Source organism: Madurella fahalii (genome assembly GCF_045866475.1).
Source record: "Madurella fahalii IFM 68171 DNA, scaffold_1, whole genome shotgun sequence".
Taxonomy (NCBI): Eukaryota; Fungi; Ascomycota; class Sordariomycetes; order Sordariales; genus Madurella; species Madurella fahalii.
The window spans coordinates 7,841,965-7,863,054 of NW_027263971.1; the positions used below are offsets into that span (position 1 = coordinate 7,841,965).

The 21,090-nt window shown below is 48.1% G+C and overlaps 6 protein-coding genes across 6 annotated transcripts; all 6 read left to right on the top strand.

Moving 5' to 3' along the window:
* Window positions 1-8,894: 8,894 nt before the first annotated feature.
* On the top strand, window positions 8,895-9,335 carry MFIFM68171_02216 (uncharacterized protein; the record flags this gene model as incomplete). The annotated part of the gene is made up of 2 exons (XM_071057638.1): window positions 8,895-9,144; window positions 9,196-9,335. The coding sequence occupies 2 exons, from the start codon at window positions 8,895-8,897 to the stop codon at window positions 9,333-9,335; spliced, it is 390 nt and encodes a 129-aa protein (XP_070913739.1).
* Window positions 9,336-10,113: 778 nt separating this feature from the next.
* On the top strand, window positions 10,114-11,302 carry MFIFM68171_02217 (uncharacterized protein; the record flags this gene model as incomplete). The annotated part of the gene is made up of 6 exons (XM_071057639.1): window positions 10,114-10,174; window positions 10,231-10,288; window positions 10,349-10,628; window positions 10,692-10,865; window positions 10,913-11,132; window positions 11,181-11,302. 6 exons carry the CDS (start codon window positions 10,114-10,116, stop codon window positions 11,300-11,302), a joined length of 915 nt encoding a protein of 304 aa, XP_070913740.1.
* Window positions 11,303-11,993: 691 nt separating this feature from the next.
* MFIFM68171_02218 (uncharacterized protein) lies at window positions 11,994-12,197 on the top strand (the record flags this gene model as incomplete). The annotated part of the gene is made up of 2 exons (XM_071057640.1): window positions 11,994-12,091; window positions 12,164-12,197. 2 exons carry the CDS (start codon window positions 11,994-11,996, stop codon window positions 12,195-12,197), a joined length of 132 nt encoding a protein of 43 aa, XP_070913741.1.
* A 93-nt stretch (window positions 12,198-12,290) lies between these two features.
* On the top strand, window positions 12,291-13,630 carry MFIFM68171_02219 (uncharacterized protein; the record flags this gene model as incomplete). Its single annotated transcript, XM_071057641.1, has 4 exons — window positions 12,291-12,434; window positions 12,504-12,592; window positions 12,814-12,844; window positions 12,902-13,630. 4 exons carry the CDS (start codon window positions 12,291-12,293, stop codon window positions 13,628-13,630), a joined length of 993 nt encoding a protein of 330 aa, XP_070913742.1.
* Window positions 13,631-15,572: 1,942 nt separating this feature from the next.
* Window positions 15,573-15,991, top strand: MFIFM68171_02220 (uncharacterized protein; the record flags this gene model as incomplete). The annotated part of the gene is made up of 2 exons (XM_071057642.1): window positions 15,573-15,654; window positions 15,825-15,991. 2 exons carry the CDS (start codon window positions 15,573-15,575, stop codon window positions 15,989-15,991), a joined length of 249 nt encoding a protein of 82 aa, XP_070913743.1.
* Window positions 15,992-16,745: 754 nt separating this feature from the next.
* MFIFM68171_02221 (uncharacterized protein) lies at window positions 16,746-17,199 on the top strand (the record flags this gene model as incomplete). The annotated part of the gene is made up of 2 exons (XM_071057643.1): window positions 16,746-16,892; window positions 16,954-17,199. The coding sequence occupies 2 exons, from the start codon at window positions 16,746-16,748 to the stop codon at window positions 17,197-17,199; spliced, it is 393 nt and encodes a 130-aa protein (XP_070913744.1).
* Between the last annotated feature and the right edge of the window lie 3,891 nt (window positions 17,200-21,090).

Below are 21,090 nucleotides of genomic sequence, written 5' to 3' on the forward strand. Positions count from 1 at the left end.
CCTCAGCCGGTCCCGTGACATCGTAGTAGCAGTATCGTATATAAAAGGCGGTCTTCTACTCGTCGTCCTCGCTAAGCCTAATACGATAGTATATATCCTTTAAATCGATCTTAATATAGATCTTAGCTATTAACAGATAATCAAGGATCTCTCCAATTAGCAGGATAGGTATATAGTTCTTATACATTACCGCGTTCAGCTCTCAGTAGTTGACAATAAGGTACAATTCGCCCTCCTTTTTTAAGACGAATAAGATAGGGACATTTATAGGGCTTATAGAGAGTCGTATCCAGCCTTTCTTAGTAGTAGCCCTAAGTTACTTATATAGGATCTCAAGTTCTGTTACCTCTAATAGGTAAATTGATCTCTAGGGCAGCTACGCATCGTCTACGAGCTCAATACAGTGCTTTACCGATATCTTGGGGAAGGGCAGAATCCCCGACTTATAGAACAACTTTTTATACGCCCGGTAAGCCTCTAGGAGTTGCAGCTGCTCTAGCTTATACGTCACATTAGCAGAGTCCTCGTTAGAGGGGACAATAGCGACGAAGGCAAATACCGATCTAACCTACTATTGCTTAGGCTCAACGTATAAGCCTATTCGTAGTGTCTCAGGCAGGTAAGCCCATATCTTAACCCAGAAATCGATATTAGGGTTAGTTATTTCGAGCTAAGGTTAGTTGAATAGGATAACGAAGAGCTTAATATCCGCAACAATAAAGTGTAGGATGGGCACAGATATTGATCACTGTGATCCGTAACGGATCACAGCGATCCGGATCAGTGTCTGACCCAATATAGTATAGATGCCTTGGATCCAGTTCTATGGAGCTGGGTTTTATACAGTTTAGTTCCGTAGACCTGGATTTCAATCTCTTGATCCTGTTTCAAAGTCAATTAAATCAACTGCAATATATATGGACTCTCTTATATTGCTAAGAGAATGTTAACTTAGGGTTAGGGTTATAGCTTAGAGATATATATAGCTCTTTTTATATTTTCTAAGCTTATATATTAACATAAGTTTATTATCTAGTGAAATGGTGCAGAAATACACATCTACACCCACATACCCACCAAAAACAAGGGGGAGGGCAAAGACGGCCAAATGCCCGACAGACAAGATAGACAAGACAGGCCAGGCGACACCACCACAAATCGGGTCCCTGCAGCCTAAACAAGGTCAAAACAACATGTGCAGATAGAGCTCCCTCTGATCAGAGGGAGATCGCTTTGCACGCAGGGAGAGCTCGTCAATTGAGCTTGCAACAAGTGTGAAGAAAGGTACTGAATTGATTGTCCTGTCTAAGGAGCAATGGCCAGGACGGCCCTACTTATGGTGCGAAAGAAAAATGGGCCCACGGCAAGTTCCAGCCCCTAGGCACCATCCTAGCAACTGTGTCCCTCTGATCAGAGGGACCCTGCCCTCTTGGGACTGTTTTTCCCAACTCACTAGGACGAGATTTTAATATAGTATTGGTTTTGCTTTAAAGTAGTAGACTATGATCTATAGAATATTTACAGCTATAATAGTCTATTTAGCAGTATCTCTATAATCCTTAGAGGTAACTTTACTTAAATCTTTCCTATTATCTATAAAGGAAGTTATACTTAGATTATATAGACTTACCTTCAAAATTCTCAGATCTAGCTACAATTATAGGACCAGAAGCTTATAGAGAATATAAGAGTTTAAGGAGTAGATCTAGAAAATAGGGCTTTTATATAGTAGCATCAAAAGCTCTCTTATAACCCTGAATTCTAGGACTATATAGATCTATTACTAGCTTTTACTTACTATTTCTCCTAAGAGGAGTTAATTCAGTAGATCTATTCCTAGAGGCTCCTAACTCTTATAGTTTCTAAGTATACTCTTTTATTGACTAAGCTATTCTATACTCTCAGTTAGTTACAGTTATAGGTATTAATTTAGCTATTCTATCTACTTTTCGAGAGGAGAGTAAACAGTATTTCTCTTTAAATATAGTTGATAACCCGTTAAAGAGTAGTACTAATACTCCATTTTATCTTCTAAGTTTCTCTTTTCTCTAGATTTTACTTCTATTCCCCTCCTATATTAGAATTAAAGGGTTACCTCTATTATTTCACTTCGAAATCTTCATCCTCAAGAAGAGTTATATAACAGGACCTATTTAGTTATTATATAGTTAGACTGGTCTATTTTTAAAGGCTGAATTCTTATAGGGGAGTTTGTAGGCTAGTTATAGATAATACCCTATATTAAACTTTCTTTAAATTATTATAACTTTCCTTATATTATTTTATGGATTTAGTTTTCTATCCGACTCTATTTTGCAATGTCTATTAATAAAGTATAGAGCTAATCGTTTACTTATATTGAGGTTGATCTTTGAGAGCCTATATTTTTTTATAGATAGCTTTATATAGTAATATCTTGAGTTATAACTATTTATAATATCTCTATTTATTTCTAGAGTCTATAAGAGAAGTAGTATAAATTAAGAAATATTATATATCTAGAAGTTCTAATAGAGTAGTTCTTATATTCTTATAGTCTTATATTAGAAAGGTAGTAGATATTATTTACAGCCTTACCTTATAAAGGAGGTAGATATATATTATTATTTCTTCCTATACCACTTTATCTAAGATAGGGTATACCGGATCTTCTACTACTAAATACATAGGAAAACCGTGCTACAATAGCTGGGTGAAAAACCTATATCGACAAGTAATAGGAAACAATAGTAATAGACGCCAGTTAGTTGCAAAAGAAAGAAAAGTCTTATACAAGGCGCTGAAGACTTCTAGTCTTCAGCTTCAGATTTGTCTACTACCTCCTTCTCTTCCTCAGCCTCTTCGGCTTCTAATTCTAGTTGTCGGGCTAGGCTGTACTCTATCAAACGGCCTGAATCTATCAGCTAACCCAAAACTCTCCTTAACAACCTGAGGTTCCAGGAGCTCTGACTCTGTAATACAAAGCTGAGATCTCAGTGAGTTCGAATTTCTGTTCTTGGCTAAGTCCTAGGCTTCGGTGGTATCGGATACCATACAACAAAGTGCTCCACTATTTCCTGATCCTCCCCACAGTTACAGTAGGGAGTAGGGAGGTTTAGAACTCCTTGTCAGAAGAGAAAGTCCTAGAGGCCAATAACTCTCGTCTGAGCCTGTACTAGTAGGGAGCTCTGGGCTTTGGTAAGGTCTGGTGTTTTTAAAGAGCTTTACTGGTGAAAAGTAGCTCAGGAGGGTCTTTGTCAGCTAATCTAGTAGGCTGATTTCTAACCTCCTTTTTCCAACGTGCTTCCTAAGCCCTACCTAACATCTCTTCAGCCCTAAACCCTTAATTTAACTCCTAGCCCTGATTCTAGTCCTAGTCCTAGCTCTAGGCCTAGGCTTAACCTACCCACTAGCTGATGGTAATAGCAGCTTTTTCAGATATTGTCAGCTGTTGTGGCAACGGGACCTTACGACCTTACCTTTGTCTCTGGAACCTCCTATATAGTCTATTGCAAACCTCTTGTATCAGAGACTTTGGTAGGTTCCTTGGAGTTTCTCGGCCTTACCCAGCCTATAGAAGAGGGATCTGTAGTCAGATTTCGAAGTCTACGAGCCTCTTATTGAGATATAGATCTAGTGGTAACACCCAAGTCTCCGTCTCTAGGTTCTGGATAGAAGTAGTCTTGTAAGCTCCAACTACTATCCTAAAGCTCCTTGACTAGGTTTTGATCAACCTCGCTGCTATGCCTTGGAGCCAGCTATCAACTGTTATGGGCTGGTGGTAGTTGGTAGCTCCAAAGGTTATAGCACTTTGAATATACTTAGTATAGACCTCCCTAACTCTGATTAAGCTTGGTCCCTAGGTCTTAGCTGCTATCTAGGATACTACAAAATCCTGAGTTTTTAACTTTTTCACCACTTTTGACTCGTGAGCTCTCCAGTTGAGCTTCCAATCGAGCCATACCCCTAAGAACCTTGCGTTAGGTATAGACCAGACCACGGTATAGCTTTACCCGGCTAGGTAAGCTAGTTAGAAAGAGTTAGCCCAGTGAGATCGGCCTTTGTTGAAGTGGATCAGTTCGCTCTTTACTGGGTTGAATTCTATACCGTAGGCCTTTACCCACTACACATAAGTAGCCTAAGCTCTTTCTAGTTGCTAGCAGTTGACTTTTAGCCTCTTTCCAAAAGCTAAGAGATTTGTGTCATCGGCAAAGCCTACTAGTCCGATTTCAGGGTGTTTCTCCTTTAGTATCTTATACAATGAAGCTATATAGAGGATAAAGAGGATAGAGGATAGGGGTGAACTCTATAGGATCCCTACTCTAATATCGGACTGTTAAGCCTATTAGTCATCGAAGAAGAGAGTAGTTTTACGGCTAGTGAGCTAGGCTCTTACTTAGTAGACTAACCATTGGGAGAAGCCTTAATCCCGAAGTATGGTTAGAAGCTAGGTATAGTTAACTCTATCGAATGCCCTCGTGAGATCCAACTATAGTAAGGAGGCTATAGTCTATTACCTCTAGGTCTTACATACCTGGGCTACAACTAGCTGAATTGCTAGTTCTATTAACCTATTTTCCTGGTTTCCCATTTGTTCATTGGGCAAAAAGCTATAAGCTTCAGCCACCTTGGTAACCCTCTTTGTAATCACTGCCTCGATTATTTTCCTAACAGTAGGTAGTAGGGAAATTAGTCTATAGCCTCCTAGGGTACAGTAATTAGATAGCTTTTTCCTGGTGTTCAGAAGGACTATGACAGCAACCTCCTTAAGTCTCTATAGAAACTACCCTAATTCGAAGCATCTCTGAGCGAGAAATGCTAAAACTCTGTAGAGTGGCTATCTACAGGCCTTAAGCAGACCTGTTAGTAGATAGTCATTACCTGGAGCTTTCTAAAACAAGGCTTTAGCTAGGACCTTCTTGATATCCGTAGGGGTAACGGCTTGGCTAATTTTGAACCTCGGCTCCCAAAGTTAGGACAAGTCTAGATCTTGAATATATGATAAGTTGGCTAGAGGATTAGGGAAAAAACGGTCGGCTAGAGCTATAGCCTTCTGGGTATGGTTTGATAAGGTAAGTAAGCCAGTTGAATCTTCGAAGGTTGGGAGTTTAGGGAGTTCGGCTGGCTTAAAGCTTTTACACTTAGCCTACCGTTCAAGTTTCCAAAGTAGGGTCGTATCATGGGAGACTTCTTACAAAGTGGTCCTCTACGTCTTTATCTTGGCTTCTCTGACAGCTTTTGATAGATCCTTGAGCTTGTAGTTGAGTTGGGTTTTGTTATAGGCTGTTGGTACTTCTTTTGCTAGCCGCTCAGCTTTTCTGGCCTCCTTCAACTTGTTTTGAACCCTTAGAAACTACTAAGCAATTTAGAACTCTGTATTGGCCTTCCTCTATGGGGTACTAGCTTTGGCAATCCTCATTAGTTTCTTAATAAGCTTATCAAAAGCTCTATCGAGGCCCTTGATTATCTGAGCTTGACTAAATAGTCCGAGTGGACCTCTATCATCTAGGTCTAGTATCGAGGGTAGTAAAACTACCTCAGCCTGAACTTTCTATCTATTTATCTTCTTCCAATTCTATCCTAGGGGTTGTTGTTGTTGTTGGTGTAGTTGTGGTCGATGGGTGTAGATTTCGAAGACTTGGGGAAAGTAATCCGATTTTCCTTTTCCTCGATACCGTAGTAGGAGTACTGGATACTTCCTGAGGCCTAGATAAGGTCAAGTGTTGACAGTCTACCTCGTTGGTTCCACTAGGAGATCTGGGTAACGGTACCTTAGAGGGTAATAAGGTTGAGGTCCCAAGAGGCTACTAGTCGAAGTAAGGCTTCCGAATCTGGGTCGTACCGATCGAACTGATCCTACAGAGAGTGGTAGAGGTTGAAGTCCCCTGCAAAAACTACTAGATAGGTCGGTTTTTACCTTCCTAGCAGTTCCCTAGGTATCGTCTTGACTGAAGGGGGGTTATATACCGACTAGACCTCAAAGCTACTTCTATCCCCTAGCTCTCCCTCTGAAAAATATACCTAGCACTAGTACTTTGATAACTCATATTCACACTGGTTAATATCGATCCTCTTATGGACGAAGATAGCTGCTCTACCTCCCGATTCAAAGACCAAATGGTATTGGATACTTCGGAGGTAGTAAATGGACTTAGTAAAATTGTTGACCCATAGCTCTTGGATAGCTAAGAGATCAAATTTAGCTTCCTCTAAAAGTATTTCTAGGATTAGTTTATTTTCTCCAGTATTTAATAGCAATATCGTAAACCCTATCAAAGTGTAAGTTCAATAGAGGTATCCTGCTGCTAGGTTTCAGTAGATTGGAGGTTCAGTTGGGAGCTGAACCGGGAGCTAGGCTGGGAACTGGGTTGGGAGCTGGGCTGGGAGCTGGGTTGGGAGCTGAGCTAGGGACTAGACCTTGTAGGCCAGGCTGGGATTGCTAGGAAGGGGAGCCGGCCTTGCCTTGGGTCTTGGGAGGCTTGTTGGATATAGGTAGGCCTTCCCCGCTTCTGAGCCGGCTCATACCTTGGTAGTGGCCGTCTTCGACAACGAAGTTGAAAAGGAGAGCTCTAGCAGTTGGGAGAGTGGCTGATTCGAAGGTTCGAGGGCAGTGCTGGTAAGCTTCTTTAGCCGTTATCTTCGCTTTTACCCTCTTCGAGCACTCCCTATTCCAGGCCGGATGTCGTCCTCTGTAGGCTGGACATTTGCAAGATAGTCAGTAGTTAGAAAGGGTAGAGCATGACAAAAGGATCATGTGCCAAAGGATCAGGATCACAGGATCTAGTGTGGGAGCCAAACCCATGTACTCTATTGAGCTAAGGAAGACTGGCAGCTAACTGCGCCACTGTACGGACGTCATCCTGTACGCGTATGTCGTCTATAAAAGGAGCAAACTCTCCAGCAAAGATAGACGGGACAGAAGACGGAGGACACAGGGACAATCAACACAATCAACGCAAGACATATAAAAATCCTAAACTGTCATTTCCCAAGATTCAGAGGTGCCGTATTTCCGACAACCCGTATAGGATAACGTCTGTTCAGTGGCACAGTCAGCTGCTGTCGGAAACACGGCACCTCTGAATCTTGGGAAATGACAGTTGAGGGTTTTTTGTGTCTTGTCTTCATTGTCTTGATTGTCCCCATGTTCTCTCTCTCGTCTCCCTTAGAGAGCTTACTCCTTTATAGACGAGATACACGTACAGGGTGACGTCTATACAGTGGCGCAGTCAACTGCCAGCCTGCTTTAGCTGACTAGAGTACATGGGTTTGACTCCTGTACTAGATCCTGTGATCCTGATCCTTGGACTAGCACCTGATCCTTTTGACAGCTGCCAGCCTACTTTAGCTGACTAGAGTACATGGGTTTGACTCCTGCACTAGATCCTGTGATCCTGGTCCTTTGGCACATGATCCTTTTGACAGCGGATACACTCCCAAGGTGTTTAGTTTCGTTTTAGTCTGCTAAGTGCTGCATACGCCCCTGTTCAACCTCCGCTTAGCTTTATGGCTGTTCAGTAAGATGACAGAATCTTCTGTCAGATAAAACGCAGGTTCAGCTTCCTACCACAAACAATTGTGGAACTCCCCACCTTTTGGGTGTTTGGTGTAGTTGGTAGTTTGCGACATCTTCCCACTTCGGCCCAAGTGGAGGCCTCAATCTTATTCTTGTGTAACGTTTGGCAGCTCTAGAAGCCCACCACATACGAAGGCGTATCCTACTTGGCGTGTTTGGCTTATAATGTATGATTCGACGTCACTTGTATTGATGGATGTGTCTACGTGCAGATCAAAATGTTCCTCCAATATTCTTACTCAGCGTGGAACCGATAGCGAAAGAGCACAGGCATCATTCGTATGTGATCGTAGGTCGCAGCCGGGCCCATCACTTCCACAGATCGCCAATAGAGCGGCATATCTAACCACATGGTGGTTTTCGGGCCAATGTTAAGAACTTAAAACCCAGTAATTCTAATGTACGAACTCCCTTTGAGGGGACGTCGACCGGGTCAGCCGGTTGTGGATCACAATTTGAGACGTCGTGAAACGCATGGAAACGATGGCGGAAGCTTACCCACATGTAACCCGCAAATTAGATTTCCATTGAAGAAGTGCGCAGACTTCCAACCGTTTGCTAACCCCTGTGCGGTACGTTAGCGTGATCCTTTAAGCAGGGTTTTTTCTCTTGTAAAAGATCTCAGACGTGCCCGAGCGATCCTAGACGCGCTAACATATGTACCGCACAGGTGTGGGTAGACTGTAGTTTGTCACTACGCCACATTATGCTCATTCGTAGCGCGAGGGTTACGTAGCAACATGTGGGACATTCTAGGCGTTCTTCGTGTCAGAAACGTCCTATAGAAGACAAGATATAGACTATGCTCCCATAAGATTGCGAGGCCACCAGCTGAATTTTCATCAGGGGTTTACTTCTTCGCCGGTATGCTTGGTAGCTATTCGTTAGCCAAAATTCACGTGTAGATGACATTTCGACCACTCGTGCTCAGTAAGCTTACAGCTTAGTAGAGATGACATTGGTTGTCAGCAAAACCATTGGTCATCGCATTGGTCACCGTAACGTGATCCTGCTTTCACTACACATACACGAGAGTCGCTAAAGTGGTCCATCACACCCGTCTCACCGTCAAACTAGCCACACGGGCTCCTGAGAGTAACTTGACAAATGCCATTGGAACATTCTCGATAAGCCTCCGCTTACGCGGCATTCATTGGATTTCACCATGGCTCCAGGAGCGAGAATAATGTCCCTGGGGGCCTTATTTTTTCCCAAGGTATTAAAACTCCTTTAAATTCTCTCGTCTTTGACTTCATCACCCAGAACTGAAGAATTTAGATCATGCTCCTATATTTACATTACTCTTTCGCTTCACAGCTCCCACACAACCAATATCAACATGCAGACCAAGGCCGCCATTGCTTCCCTCTTCCTCGCTGCTATGGGTACCCACGCTGCGCCTTCACCTGAGATCCGCCAAGCGGCCATCCCTCTCAACATTTATGATGGGGATGCCTGTGGAGGCCCCGTTATCAGCACGGCCAACGTTCCCAGAGATGGAAGCTGCTTTGGCATCTCGCCCATCGTTTCTGGGCAGACTGACAGCGCTCGCATCGATGTCAATGATGCTCTCCCCAATGGTTGCACTTGTAAGTCACCTCGAGATATACTACTCAGTGTCTGAGTACTAATTGTCGTAGTGACTCTTTTCAACACCAATAACTGCAGCCCGCAGGGCAACAACATCCCACTTACCACTGAGCATCAATGCGTCACTTTTGGCATCAACCCGCTTGATCCATTCATCCGCGCTGCAAGGGTTTCGGGCAACTGTGCATAAACTTTGACAACTGTTCGTCCGAGCTCTTAACGTAGCGGAAATGTGAGTGGAGATGGGAGATGGAGTTTTGAGCCGATGTAGGGAAGTTGGAATGTACTTATGCCATTCTTGTCACTCGTTATTTAGATAGGATTCTCAGCATGCGAATTGATAGGGACGCCTAGTGTTTCGCTTCAAACAATTTTCAATGCTGCTATGAATTGCGTCGCTTCCAACACGAAAATATCTTCTCACCACAAAGTCTCAGATTGTTCGTACGCCATTTCGCGAACCACGTGCAATACATCGACTAGGACGACTACAATGGGTGGCATGCCGTTTGAAGAACGAACTTCCATTTTGGGGCGCGCCGCGCAATTCGCCTAAATAGCTCGATGCGGGGAAGCTGGGTCCAAGGGGTAGGTCTGTTCCGGTTAATCTAACTTGGCTTCTAGCATTATTGCTACTGGCCCAACATATATGAACTGCTTTATGTTCCGGCTACATCTTTAGATGACCTGCATGCGACAGGCAGTGTTTCAGATGTTCGTTGTGTACGTTCATCTATACGATTAATTTGTATGTCACAGGAATAAGAGTAACCCGGACTTCGCACTTAGGACTCAATCTAAAATATCCAAGCATCAGGTAACGCATACCGGCAATAGGCGCTTCGGCGCATGACATCTTCCGGAAATGCTATAAAGACTCGTTCTGACTTGCAAAGAAATTTGCCATTCTAATAACCGCATTAGAACTTAGAAAAACTACTCGAACTTATGTTCCAGCCAAGAGTACCATGGGTCTCGTCCTGCTAATCACTACATTTGTAGCAATTGCACGAATCGTTCAAGGACATTGTAAATTAACAACTTTCCGGGATCCTAGGTGCATGATCGTCTGATAAGCGCAATAGTTACCTTTGTCCGCGTCAAGACAGATGGCGAATGGAAGAAACCGCTGCAGTTTATTCGGTGAGATGCTTTCCCTGGGTTTCAGGATTCGTCCAAGCTCTTGAAGCCTAATGTTTCCAGCAACAAAACCTCTCCATATGATGAATTGAAACCTTACCAAGGCAACTTCCTCTACCGCTTCTACAACTGGCCGACATATGTTATCGACCGACCAGAATCGGTCCGATGCGGGCGTGGTAATATGGACCATGCGAATAAGACTGAGGTTTTGACATTGAAGGCTGGGAGCATGATCGAGATTGCGCAGCAGCGTGAAGACCCGTCCGGATGGACTGACGACATGTTCTACAACTGTCCTGATGATCGAGGGACATGTTTCACCAAACCAGGATGGAAACAGGTACGTAACGCATTGTTGTCTAACAGCACTCAGCAGTATTCAAGTGACTAACATAATAGCAAGGACTTCAATCATCCTGGTCCGCTTCTGATTCATCTCTCTAAAGTCCCAGACGGCCAAGATATCCGCACATATGACGGGAGTGGAGAATGGGTTAAGATCCATACGCTGGGCCTAATAAACCCACAGTATGATCAGCCCCAGAACTGGGCCTTGTACCGAAGTGATCCTCCACATGTAAGTCCCGCATCCCCTTCTACCTAGCATAGACTTATTGGGGGCAGATCACGTTTAAAATCCCCGCGCAAACACCACCCGGCCAATATCTCATGCGCATGGATGTTATCTGGTCGGGAGCGACAAACGAGTATATCAAGATTGGCGATGATGGAAGTTTGGCCCAAATGTACCCGAGTTGTGCCCAGTTGAACATTGTCAGCGAATCGAAAGCAGAGTTACCCAAAGGTGTCAAAATCCCCGAGATTTTTGAACCGCTGGAACCAGGTAGGTATTCTAAATATATAGTCCGAGGAGATGCTGATGCTAGAACAGGAATGACGACATCGTGGGACATGCTGAATAATCTTACGATCGATGAGAACTACACATATCCTGGTGGGCCATTGTGGGACGGCGAGAAGTTAGTAGTTGACAAGCCTGTCGTCTCAGGGTAAAACGGTTCAGTTCCTTAGGGATTCGTTGTTGCACCGCCGTGGCTTAGCGAGCCAATTCCCTGGGTTATAATGCGTTGTTAATGTCCGCCCGAAGAGACAGCGTTCGCGACTCTGTTCTTGTTTAGAAGTTGCATCAGTTCCTCGTTTCCTTTCTTTCTCGTGTACCAAATAAGTGAGTATCCACCATGGTGTTTCTGAGAACCAGCGCTGGCAGCTAGTACGATGACGCAACCCCAAAGTGTCCGTTCACTACAGCGAGCGATGGAGCTGTCAACCCATACTCCGTGGGCACGTCGATACCTCTATCGATCAAATCCCGAACTATCGATGTCCATCCACCCTGAGCCCCAGCACATAGAACAGTTTGGCCATGATCATCTTGCCTGTTAGGTTGCGGGCCGAGTGCCAAGTGACCCTTGTCTCATCCCGCCAGCCACCTACAAAGCTACAACCCAGAGATGTTGGACAACTTGGAAGCCCCATAACCAAAGGAGATTTCTCGGCACCCGCAGCTCACAACGAGCAGAATAGCAAAATTAAGCGAGGAAAAGCATTAGAACCAACGAGAAGACGGGACAGCACATTAGCGTGCAACACAACCCTGTGGAATTCAATAAATGGCGGGCCACAGTACCACCTGCCAACGGGGCACACTGTATACACATTGCTTCATGCGCTCCCGATCCCCGAGATGCAAAGTCCCGCCTCAGTCACCATCACGTGTGTTCAGCGTGTTGAGGCCGTGATTCTGGCCTGGTCCAAGGCATCGCTGATCGCCGTTTTTGCCAAGTACTTACCTTCCGACCTTACTCGAGATGTTGTGTCTAGGCTGATCAGTAGCTAATATTTGTTGCTCGCCAGTATCTGGTTGCTATATTTCGTCAACGCATTCTAGGATGCCATTCTCTCGAGTTTGATCCCGTTCGTCACGAGCGCATTTGAATCCCACTCGCTGCTGAATGTTATCTTCATCGTCTCCAACGCCATCATGGCCGCCATGTTTATCCCTTTGGCCAAGATTTTAGATGTCTGGGGTCGAGCCGAAGGCTTCCTCATCATGACAGTCCTCGCCACCTTGGGCCTGATTCTCATGGCTTCGTGCAACGATCTTCCCACCTTCTGCGCAGCACATGTAAGACTGCCATTCAATACGAATGGCCTATTCCATGTCTTTTGCAAATGCTGACACCCCGACATCTAGGTTTTCTACAATCTTGGCTTTAGAGGAATGACATTTTCCGTCGATGTGCTCACGGCCGATGCGTCCAAGTTGAAGAACCGTGGCTTGGCGTACGCTTTCACATCCTCTCCGTATATTATCACGGCATTCGCGGGACCAAGGTGGCCGAGGATTTTTACAACAATATCAGCTGGCTATGGGGCTTTGGATGCTTCTCCATCATCGTCCCATTCGTCGCTGCCCCGTGTACTTGGTGCTAAAGTTCAACCTTCGCAAGGCCGAGATACTCGGCATCATAACCAATGAAAAGAGCAGCCGGACTTGGTTGCAGACCATCTGGTATTATACAGTTGAGTTTGATGGTGAATACACCGTCCCCGCCTCCGAAAAAGACATGACGTATTACTAACTTCCCAAAGCACTCGGAGTCCTCCTTTTCTCTGCCGGCCTCACTGTGTTCTTACTTCCGGTTACTATTTCTGCCGAAGCACCGAACGGTTGGGCGTCCGATCACATCATCGCCATGCTTGTGGTCAGATTCGTTCTTCTCGGCCCTCTACGAGTGGCTGCTGGCCCCTACACCGGTGCTCAACCTCGCTTTGCTGTCTGATCGGACCGTGATCGGCACCTGCCTACTCGGCGCAACTTACCAAGTCTCTTACTACTGCTGGGCGTACTACTTCTCGTCTTTCCTGCAGGTGGTCAATAACTTGACCATCTCTCAGACCGGCTATGTCAACAACACCTTTTTGGTCGTCTCCGGCGTCCTGTTGCTATTTGTCGGCTTCTTGATCCGCAAGACGGGCTACTTCAAGTGGCTCCTTTATATCGCTGTTCCGCTTTACATTCTCGCACAGGGGCTGATGATCTACTTCTGCCCTGCGACCGTCGGCTATACACCTGCCGCCCCAAGCTCCGCTTCTCCCGGGAGCCGTTCCCAGGAGTCAGCCGGTTGGCGGATAGTACCGGTGGCGCGGGAAGCGTTATTGCCGACCACAACTTCGGAGTGGTCCCGCGATCGCCGGTCTACTGGCTGTGGCCCCGAGCCTTGGACCACGTGGTTGGGTCGGCGGTCGCGTCACTCGAGGCCGGAGGAGAGGGTTATTGCTGCCGTGCCATGGAGGGGCAAAGGGGAGATGATGCGCTGACCGCCGGAGACGTTGGCGAAGTGGGCGGTGTTGTTCAGGAGGGTCATCGAGGAGAAGATGAGGGGTACTCCAACCATCGGGCAAATCTCGTCGAGCATCCCCTTGTCTTTAGCAGATCGGACGGCGAGACGACGCAGACCTTCGCAACAGCGCACGCCAGCTCCAGGGCCTCCTCGCTACCATGGTTGTCACCACCACAACATCGTCATAGCCCACGGGCAGAATTGCGAATTACCCGGGGCTCTCGCATTTTTTTTCCCACCGCCCCGAGAGTGTCATCAACTTGGTGCTGACCACTTCTGCCTCCAATTAAACTCGGGTCTCGCAACACAGACGACAACAAGCAAAGAGTGACGAGCGAGAGTAGGGCGGCACACCGAAATAACGCGCCTGTAACCGACCGCGAAGTGCCCGCGCACTCCACCGATACCCAAATCGACGGCTACCCTTCTACCAATTCGTGCAAGGCCATGATGAGGCACTCGACGTTGCTCTCACCTGTCCACACCAACGGAGAGCGCTATCGTCCAGCTAGGCCTACTTGAGCTGCGGCTTCAACTCCATCGGCAGGCAAAACTAAAGGCAAAAAGCTGACCTGGTGCCAGCGTAGATCGGAACCGACACCTCGCCACATCCCGAGCTCCAGAGCATGTCAGGCGACGAGTTCGCGAACCGGTCTGCCAAGAGGTAGAAGGAGCGACCCCTCGATATCTATCGACGGCTCACCGCTGGGTAGCGCGTGCCATTGCTCCCTCATCGCGTACAAGAAGGTGCAGCGCAACTACCAAAGACGAGGCGATACATGAGATGTTATGATGGTTGGAGTACAATTCTCTTGACTATAATGACTGACCACCCGACTCAGCAGCGTTGCCCCGCGCTACCCTCCGCTCGATCCCCTACCGTGCCTGGCCCAACGTGACGTATATCCTCATCTGCGGCGCCTGTCTGACCACGCCGCCTCGGAGATCGACGCCTCATGCCTCAGTCTGATCCCGGCCCCCGCCCGTAGGCGCGCAGTCTCGGCTCGGAATGGCGATTTATCGCCGACAGCTTCTCGTGAGTATCGTGGCTCCAGTTTGCTCACTATACTGCGAATGAGATCATCCTCGAGGTCCCGCGGCTGCCGTTCTGCACCGTTACTACGAGACGGCAGAACACACAAGACTCTCGAGACGGATACTGTACGCTGGTTGCCACCCACGGCACACGCGCCAGTTGGGGTTTCCTCCCGCCTCTTTTTGAGGCCCAGTTCTCGTCCCTTGTGCCAAGTTTTGGTCCCGAAGAGTTCCACGAAGCCCGGCCATTCTCGACACGCCCTCCCGAGCCTGCTCCACAAGCCTGAGAGCTTCGCCGTCATCGCCTGCACCGCTACCCCGGTGCTTAGTTTTCGCTAGCAGTGCAGCATAGCTACCGAAGACGAGTTGACGAGATGTTTGTCATGATGGTTGGAGTACAAACCCCCTTCCTCCCTCTTCTCTTCACTACAATGGCTGACCACCCGATCCAACAGCCAATCACTTGATTCTTGCTACGATGGAACTCTAAACCCCTCTTCCGGCCAATCCGAGCTGTAGTACCTGTAAGAAGAGGCACATCGGGGAGACATTCTCGGGTCTGACGACGGCTAACGGATGCGCGTCGGGACAGGAAGCCCAATATTACGGTGACCGAGGCAAGTTCACGGCCATCAAAGGGAGGTCGAGAGCGAAGTCGAGAACTCGGGCGAGTGGTGGATGGGGTTGAGTGGCGCGGAGGGGTAGAATTCCATGTACCGTACGAATCGACTAGCTGCTGGTCGTTGTAGTTGTATTCTAACTATCATCACGAACATCCCGTCAATCATCGCCTCGTCTTCGGTAGCTGCGTTGCACTTGTTGCAGCTTTCCTTCATATAACACACCTCACCCTTCGAGGCCCAACATGTTGCTTGCCGAGCGCCATGCGGTTCTCATCTGTCCGCTGTCGGGCCCTCGCCTTCGTCACGCTCAGCGCCGAGCGAAAGCTCGTCGAGTGCCGGCGACGTGAGTCTGGATCTGGTGCAGTCGCTGGTGAGCGCCGTGGGAGGGGGGATCAGCGGAATTTCCGGCATAACTACCGGGGTACGGAAGTGGGAGCCTATGTCTTGGAATTTTGGCACAAAGAAGGAGGATGCTTCAGCGGTTGGAGAAAAGGCATTCCGTTTTGCCTTCAGTCCTGCTCGCCGATGAAGTTGAGGCCACAGCTCAAACGATGGCGGTCTCTGTTGTTGCACAACAGTGGACGGATGAGAGCAAAGTCGAGTGCCCTATCACGGCCTTCCACGAAAATCAGAGGGTATCGTTTGCGGCGATGATAACTCTGAGGTTGGTAGAAAGGTAGCCGTCGTTCCGCGTATCGTTGGAGTGCGTCACTTTCGTGGCTAGGTACAGGCGCGTTACTTCGCCCCGCTCTCGCTTGTCATTGTTGTCGTCTGCGGTGTCAGAGAGGAAGATTGCATTAAAAGGCCCGCCATTGCGCAGAACTGCAGTTTAATTGGAGGCAGAAGTGACCAGCACCAAGTTTGGTGACTCTTCTGGGGGGCCGGTGGGAAAAATGCGAGAGCCCCTCCCCGCCTCACAGGTAAACCACGGGAATCGGGGTGATTTTCCGAAATACCCCACCAGCCGTTGGGCTTTCGCGCCATTGCCCGACGTAACCCTTAATGCCGTCATCGGATCCTAAGAAGATACTCTGATATTTAAACACAAAGGTTTGTTTTTTTTTTTTTTTTTTTTGGCTCGCAGATCCCCTCTCCGAGGTGCCTTTCTTTGTTCGTTACAGCACTCCGCCAGCAACACACTGTACACAAGCCTAGGCAATCCCCATCTTTGGATACCCCGCTTTGGCTCCGTGAGTCTCAATTCCTCCTCCTCCCGGCTTTCTCGTCTGACTCACTCCAAGCACAGGATCCGCACCAGAAGAGCTGTCTGGAACGGTACATGTATGGTGGGCAGTGCTCTGACTTAAGGATCTGCTTCAAGGCACACGATCCGACCAACGTCTCCCCTCGATCCCAAACCCGCCGCGCCAGCCATCACAAGTGGACCGCCCGCAGCAACCCCACCACCGTACACGGATTAGCAAGGCGTATAAGATGTCTTCTCAACAGACACTACCTAATGATTCCGATCAAACAAGTGATAAGCATGGGGGACAACTTGAGAAAATGATCCTAGCCGAGGGCCCTCAAGTTGTGAAGGTCACGGCGATATCGCATGATGATGCCACGCTTGAGGCGATGGTACAAGAGAGAGCAAGTCAACCTTGGCTTCGCGGCATTGTATCCCGCTAACTATATACAGCTAGGCTACGGTGTGAGACTCGACAAGGAGTGGGCAGTGTGTAAGAGTTTGGAGAAGGCGGACCCCTCTATCCGCGCACTCCTAGTCAAACAGGACTGCGAATGGGGAGCCGTCAGGGTCGATAGTATCCCGGTGTCAAATGTGGTAACTGGCCAAGGCAACGATTTCTACATTGTGTATATCGACACTGGTCAGAGTTGTCGCTTCTTCCACCAACCGTCAGTTCGCTCCTTCCGCCGCCTGTGATACACGAATATACTCGATTAACGCCTCGCTCGCCCTTAAAGAAAATTAGATTATGGCATACTTTTCTACAGAAGCATCTAAGCCCAGATCGATGAATGGAAAAGGCTGCCCAGATATTGGGCATATTATTTTCAGGTTGGCAGACTGGGTTTGTTGTTGCAAGAACCCAAAGAGTTGGGCATATATGAGGGGTATAGCTACTGGAGGGGGCGGAATTCTCGGTGATGCTTTAAAGTGGTTAGCTTGCTAGAATAATGGCTAGATTGCCCTTACTGACTATTCTGTTCTACGAGTAAACTTCTCAGGGCAGGAGGACATTCAAGCCCTACCTATTTCACTTGCAGCGGCAACTGTGTTCTGCTAGCGCTTTTCATTTCCACAATACATGTTTTTCGGAGCCCAACAACACAAATCGCAGAACCTTCAAGCTCGCAAATAGACTCAGCATAATGCAAAAACCGTCGGAACATAGCTGCTTTGGAAGTCTCTTCCGGCCCCGGTAGGGCTAATCCGCGGAGCTGCTGGAATTTTTGGACTTGATCCATATCGCGCTTTCTAAATCCATCACAGTTGACCCTGTCGCTGAACTTACGGAGGTGTCCAATCGCTTGCTCGGGTGTGAGTGAGCGTGCAGCCATGATTCGGATGAAAATGGGAAGAAAATGGGGAGAAAATGGAGAGAATGGGAAGGAAAAAGGTAGGGGGAAAAATCTGGCCTCTTTTGGGTCCACCTCCCCCCATTTTTACCCCAGTTTTCACCCACTTTCTACCCGTGTTTCACCCGTTTTTTACCCACCTTCTACCCACTTTCTTGCGTGGCGGCTACATCCGTCTACTTTCAACCTGAGGCCTATGCAGAATCGAACAGCACATCACGCAGCGCTTCCTTTGGGTGACCGAGATTCCTAGGGGCTCGTTGCCGAGGACTAGCTGAATTCCTGTGAGAAATCCAGCCTCAAGTTCTGCATATCAACTCGGTTTGTCAAGACAACACCACGTTGACTTACGCCGATAGGAAGCCGGCTGTCCCGCGCCCGACTGCGCACCACCATGCACAATTACCCCTGGCCGCTCTTGTGAATTTGAGGCCCGGGGGATAGGTGGATTGACAAACACGGTCCAGTTGGCCGGTGAATTATGCAGTCGGCGCGGGGATGCTTCTACGTATGGGCCATTGACCAATATATTCCGCGCATCAGATCCTATCCCCTCCTTGGAAGGCTGGTCTCCATCTTCGCTATGCGTATTTGTACCGGCTGCTAGCAGGATCCTGGCCGCATGGGTGCGACCCGAGGTGTCAACATTATTCTGATTCGTAAACACTGAGAAGAGTGGGAAAGGAGGGGTGTTCATGCGGCTTGGCTTGATGAACGAGGCGCCAGCATCGTAGTAGTTTATTCTGGTTTGTTAACGCTTACCTTAAGGAGGAGAATGGAGGCGTTTGTGCGGCGTGGTTTGACAGAGCCGAGCCACAGCTACAAACTTATAAAGATGCTCTTTCCCGTCACAACTGCTCCATCTCGCCAACAGCCGTGAATGCTAGGGTGGATGTAAAAAGCAGCCTGCTTGAACAGAACTCCTTGTCTTTTGTCATCCTCTCGTCTTCCCCCAAAATCACCTTTCAGTTCATGATCTAGCCATCAGAGCCCAGCCGAGTGACGTACCACCAGTCTTTGCACTCTGGATACTAGGGACACCCCATTCAGCAACCAAACCCGCCGCGCTCTCCAGGTAAGTTTGCACTATACCCGAAGTGTAAGACGGCAATCGATCAATTTGAACAAGAAGATAGGCTGACTTGGCGAGTTCTCCGAGGTTCCGGAAGCCGACTGTCGTCTCCCCGTCCACCGGCTCCAGAATTCGAGTCTCGGTGAGAGACATCTCGGCTCTCAACACGCCGGCCAGAGAGCTCTTCGCTTGTTCCTCCCCCGAGACCTTCTCGTCCTCCAACCTTTCATTCGCCATCTGCAAATCAGAATCCAGCCAGCCGTTGTCACTGGTCCAGTTTCATATCCCTCACCATCAAGATATGCGGTTGCTGTTGTGACTGCCAAAAACCGATCCAAGTACCCGAATCGCAGTTCTGCAACCGGTGTCTCGGACGCTGTCAAAAAGAGTGACCACGTGCACAGTGATTACCAAACGAGTATGGTGTCCCGAGACTCTTGAAAGTGCTTGGCTTTAGGCAAGGGAGCTGACATCCCACATCAGGTTCATACCCCAAACACCCGGCGTCACCTCCATCTTGCGATCTATCTCACCGTCACCCAATTCTCGGGAGTTCCGGTCATCAGCATCATAGGCCTCCACCAGTCCCTCGCCCTAGGTAAGATTCGTCCTGTCCCTGGGCGACAGCAAATCCATCCAACATCCAGCCGGCTGCTCTAGGCCTGAACATCTACTTGGCTCGCCGATCGGCACGCCATTCTTCAGAACACTTGTTCACGCCTCTGACGACCATTCCACATCAGGTCCATACCCCCAAACACACAACCGCATCGCAGCGGACGGCAGAGACCTCTCCACTTGTTCCTCCCTCGATATCTTCCCGTCCTCCAACCTTCCATACACGATCTGGAATCAGAATCCACGTCGACGTTCCAAAATCGCAGTTCTGCAAGTGTTGTCTCGAACGCTGTCAAACAGAGTGACCGCCCGCAACAAGACACGGTACAGATTATCCGTTCAGTAGAGGGTCTTGGGTCCAGTTCCTTGGCTCTTCCCACGATCAGCTCGGACTCGCAGAAAAAATAAACCTCTCAAAGCAAATTACAAGGCTATCGACGAGCTAAGTAAGACATCGCCCAATCACAGGCTTATCTTCCTCACAGCATTCGCGTTCAGCTCCCGTATCCGGCTCGCAGATCTCCAACGACTTCACACAAGGGGTAGATTCGGTTGCAAGGTGCTCTCACTTGCATTACTCTTACGATGTCATCAGGCGAGGAGCCCGGTTGGCAACCCAATCACCCGGTAAGCATCAGAATCCCATATAAGACGCCTAACTGACTGGAGAAGACTGAGCCTTCGGAGAAATCCGGGCTATCGACAAATAATGCTGCAGATAAGCAGGACAAAGAGCCAGAACAACGGGTGAGCACTGGTGATCAGCATTAGCAAAAATTTGACTGATATCCCGCATTAGGATACTGAAAATCAGGACAGTTTAGACAGTAACTCGGAGCAAGGTATTGACGACGAAGCTAATAAACTGGATGAGGACTCAAGGCAAGACTCAAGGCAGAACACGGAGCGGGACACAGAGCGGGACACAGAGCGGGACACAGAGCGGGACACAGAGCGGGACACAGAGCGGGACGCAGAGCGGAACACAGAGCAGGACACAGAGCAGGACACAGAGCAGGACACAGAGCAGGACACAGAGCAGGACACAGAGCAGGGCTCAGGACAGGTAAGCACCGACACCCAGCTGTGAGCGATGATACTAATAGGGCGTATGAGGAAACTGAATCTACGCCTAACGAAGCCGCCGACAATTCCGACAGTGGTGTACCGAATGGTACTAGTAGGCATATTGAAGTCGGCAGGGTGAGGTCGTCTCCATTCTGGCCCCGCGATAATTTCCTCGAGTAAAGTCTCAAAAGGGCACTGGAAAACTGGCGATGTTTCATATCAGATAACGTAACAACTTGGTCCGTAATTTTATAGTTCACCTTTGGAATCAGATGTTTTAGCTTGGTAATTTCAGTCTCCTGAATTTCCCCACCATCTGCACGCGCTGCTTCACTCAAGTTGGGTACCCAATATTCACAAGTGGTACGACGACAGGTCTATTTCCAGCCTAAATAGCAGCGTACGCCCTGCTTGAATAACCCCTTTTCTTTTTCATCCCCAAACTTTTAGGTCGCCAAAAGCCATGGATTTGAGGCA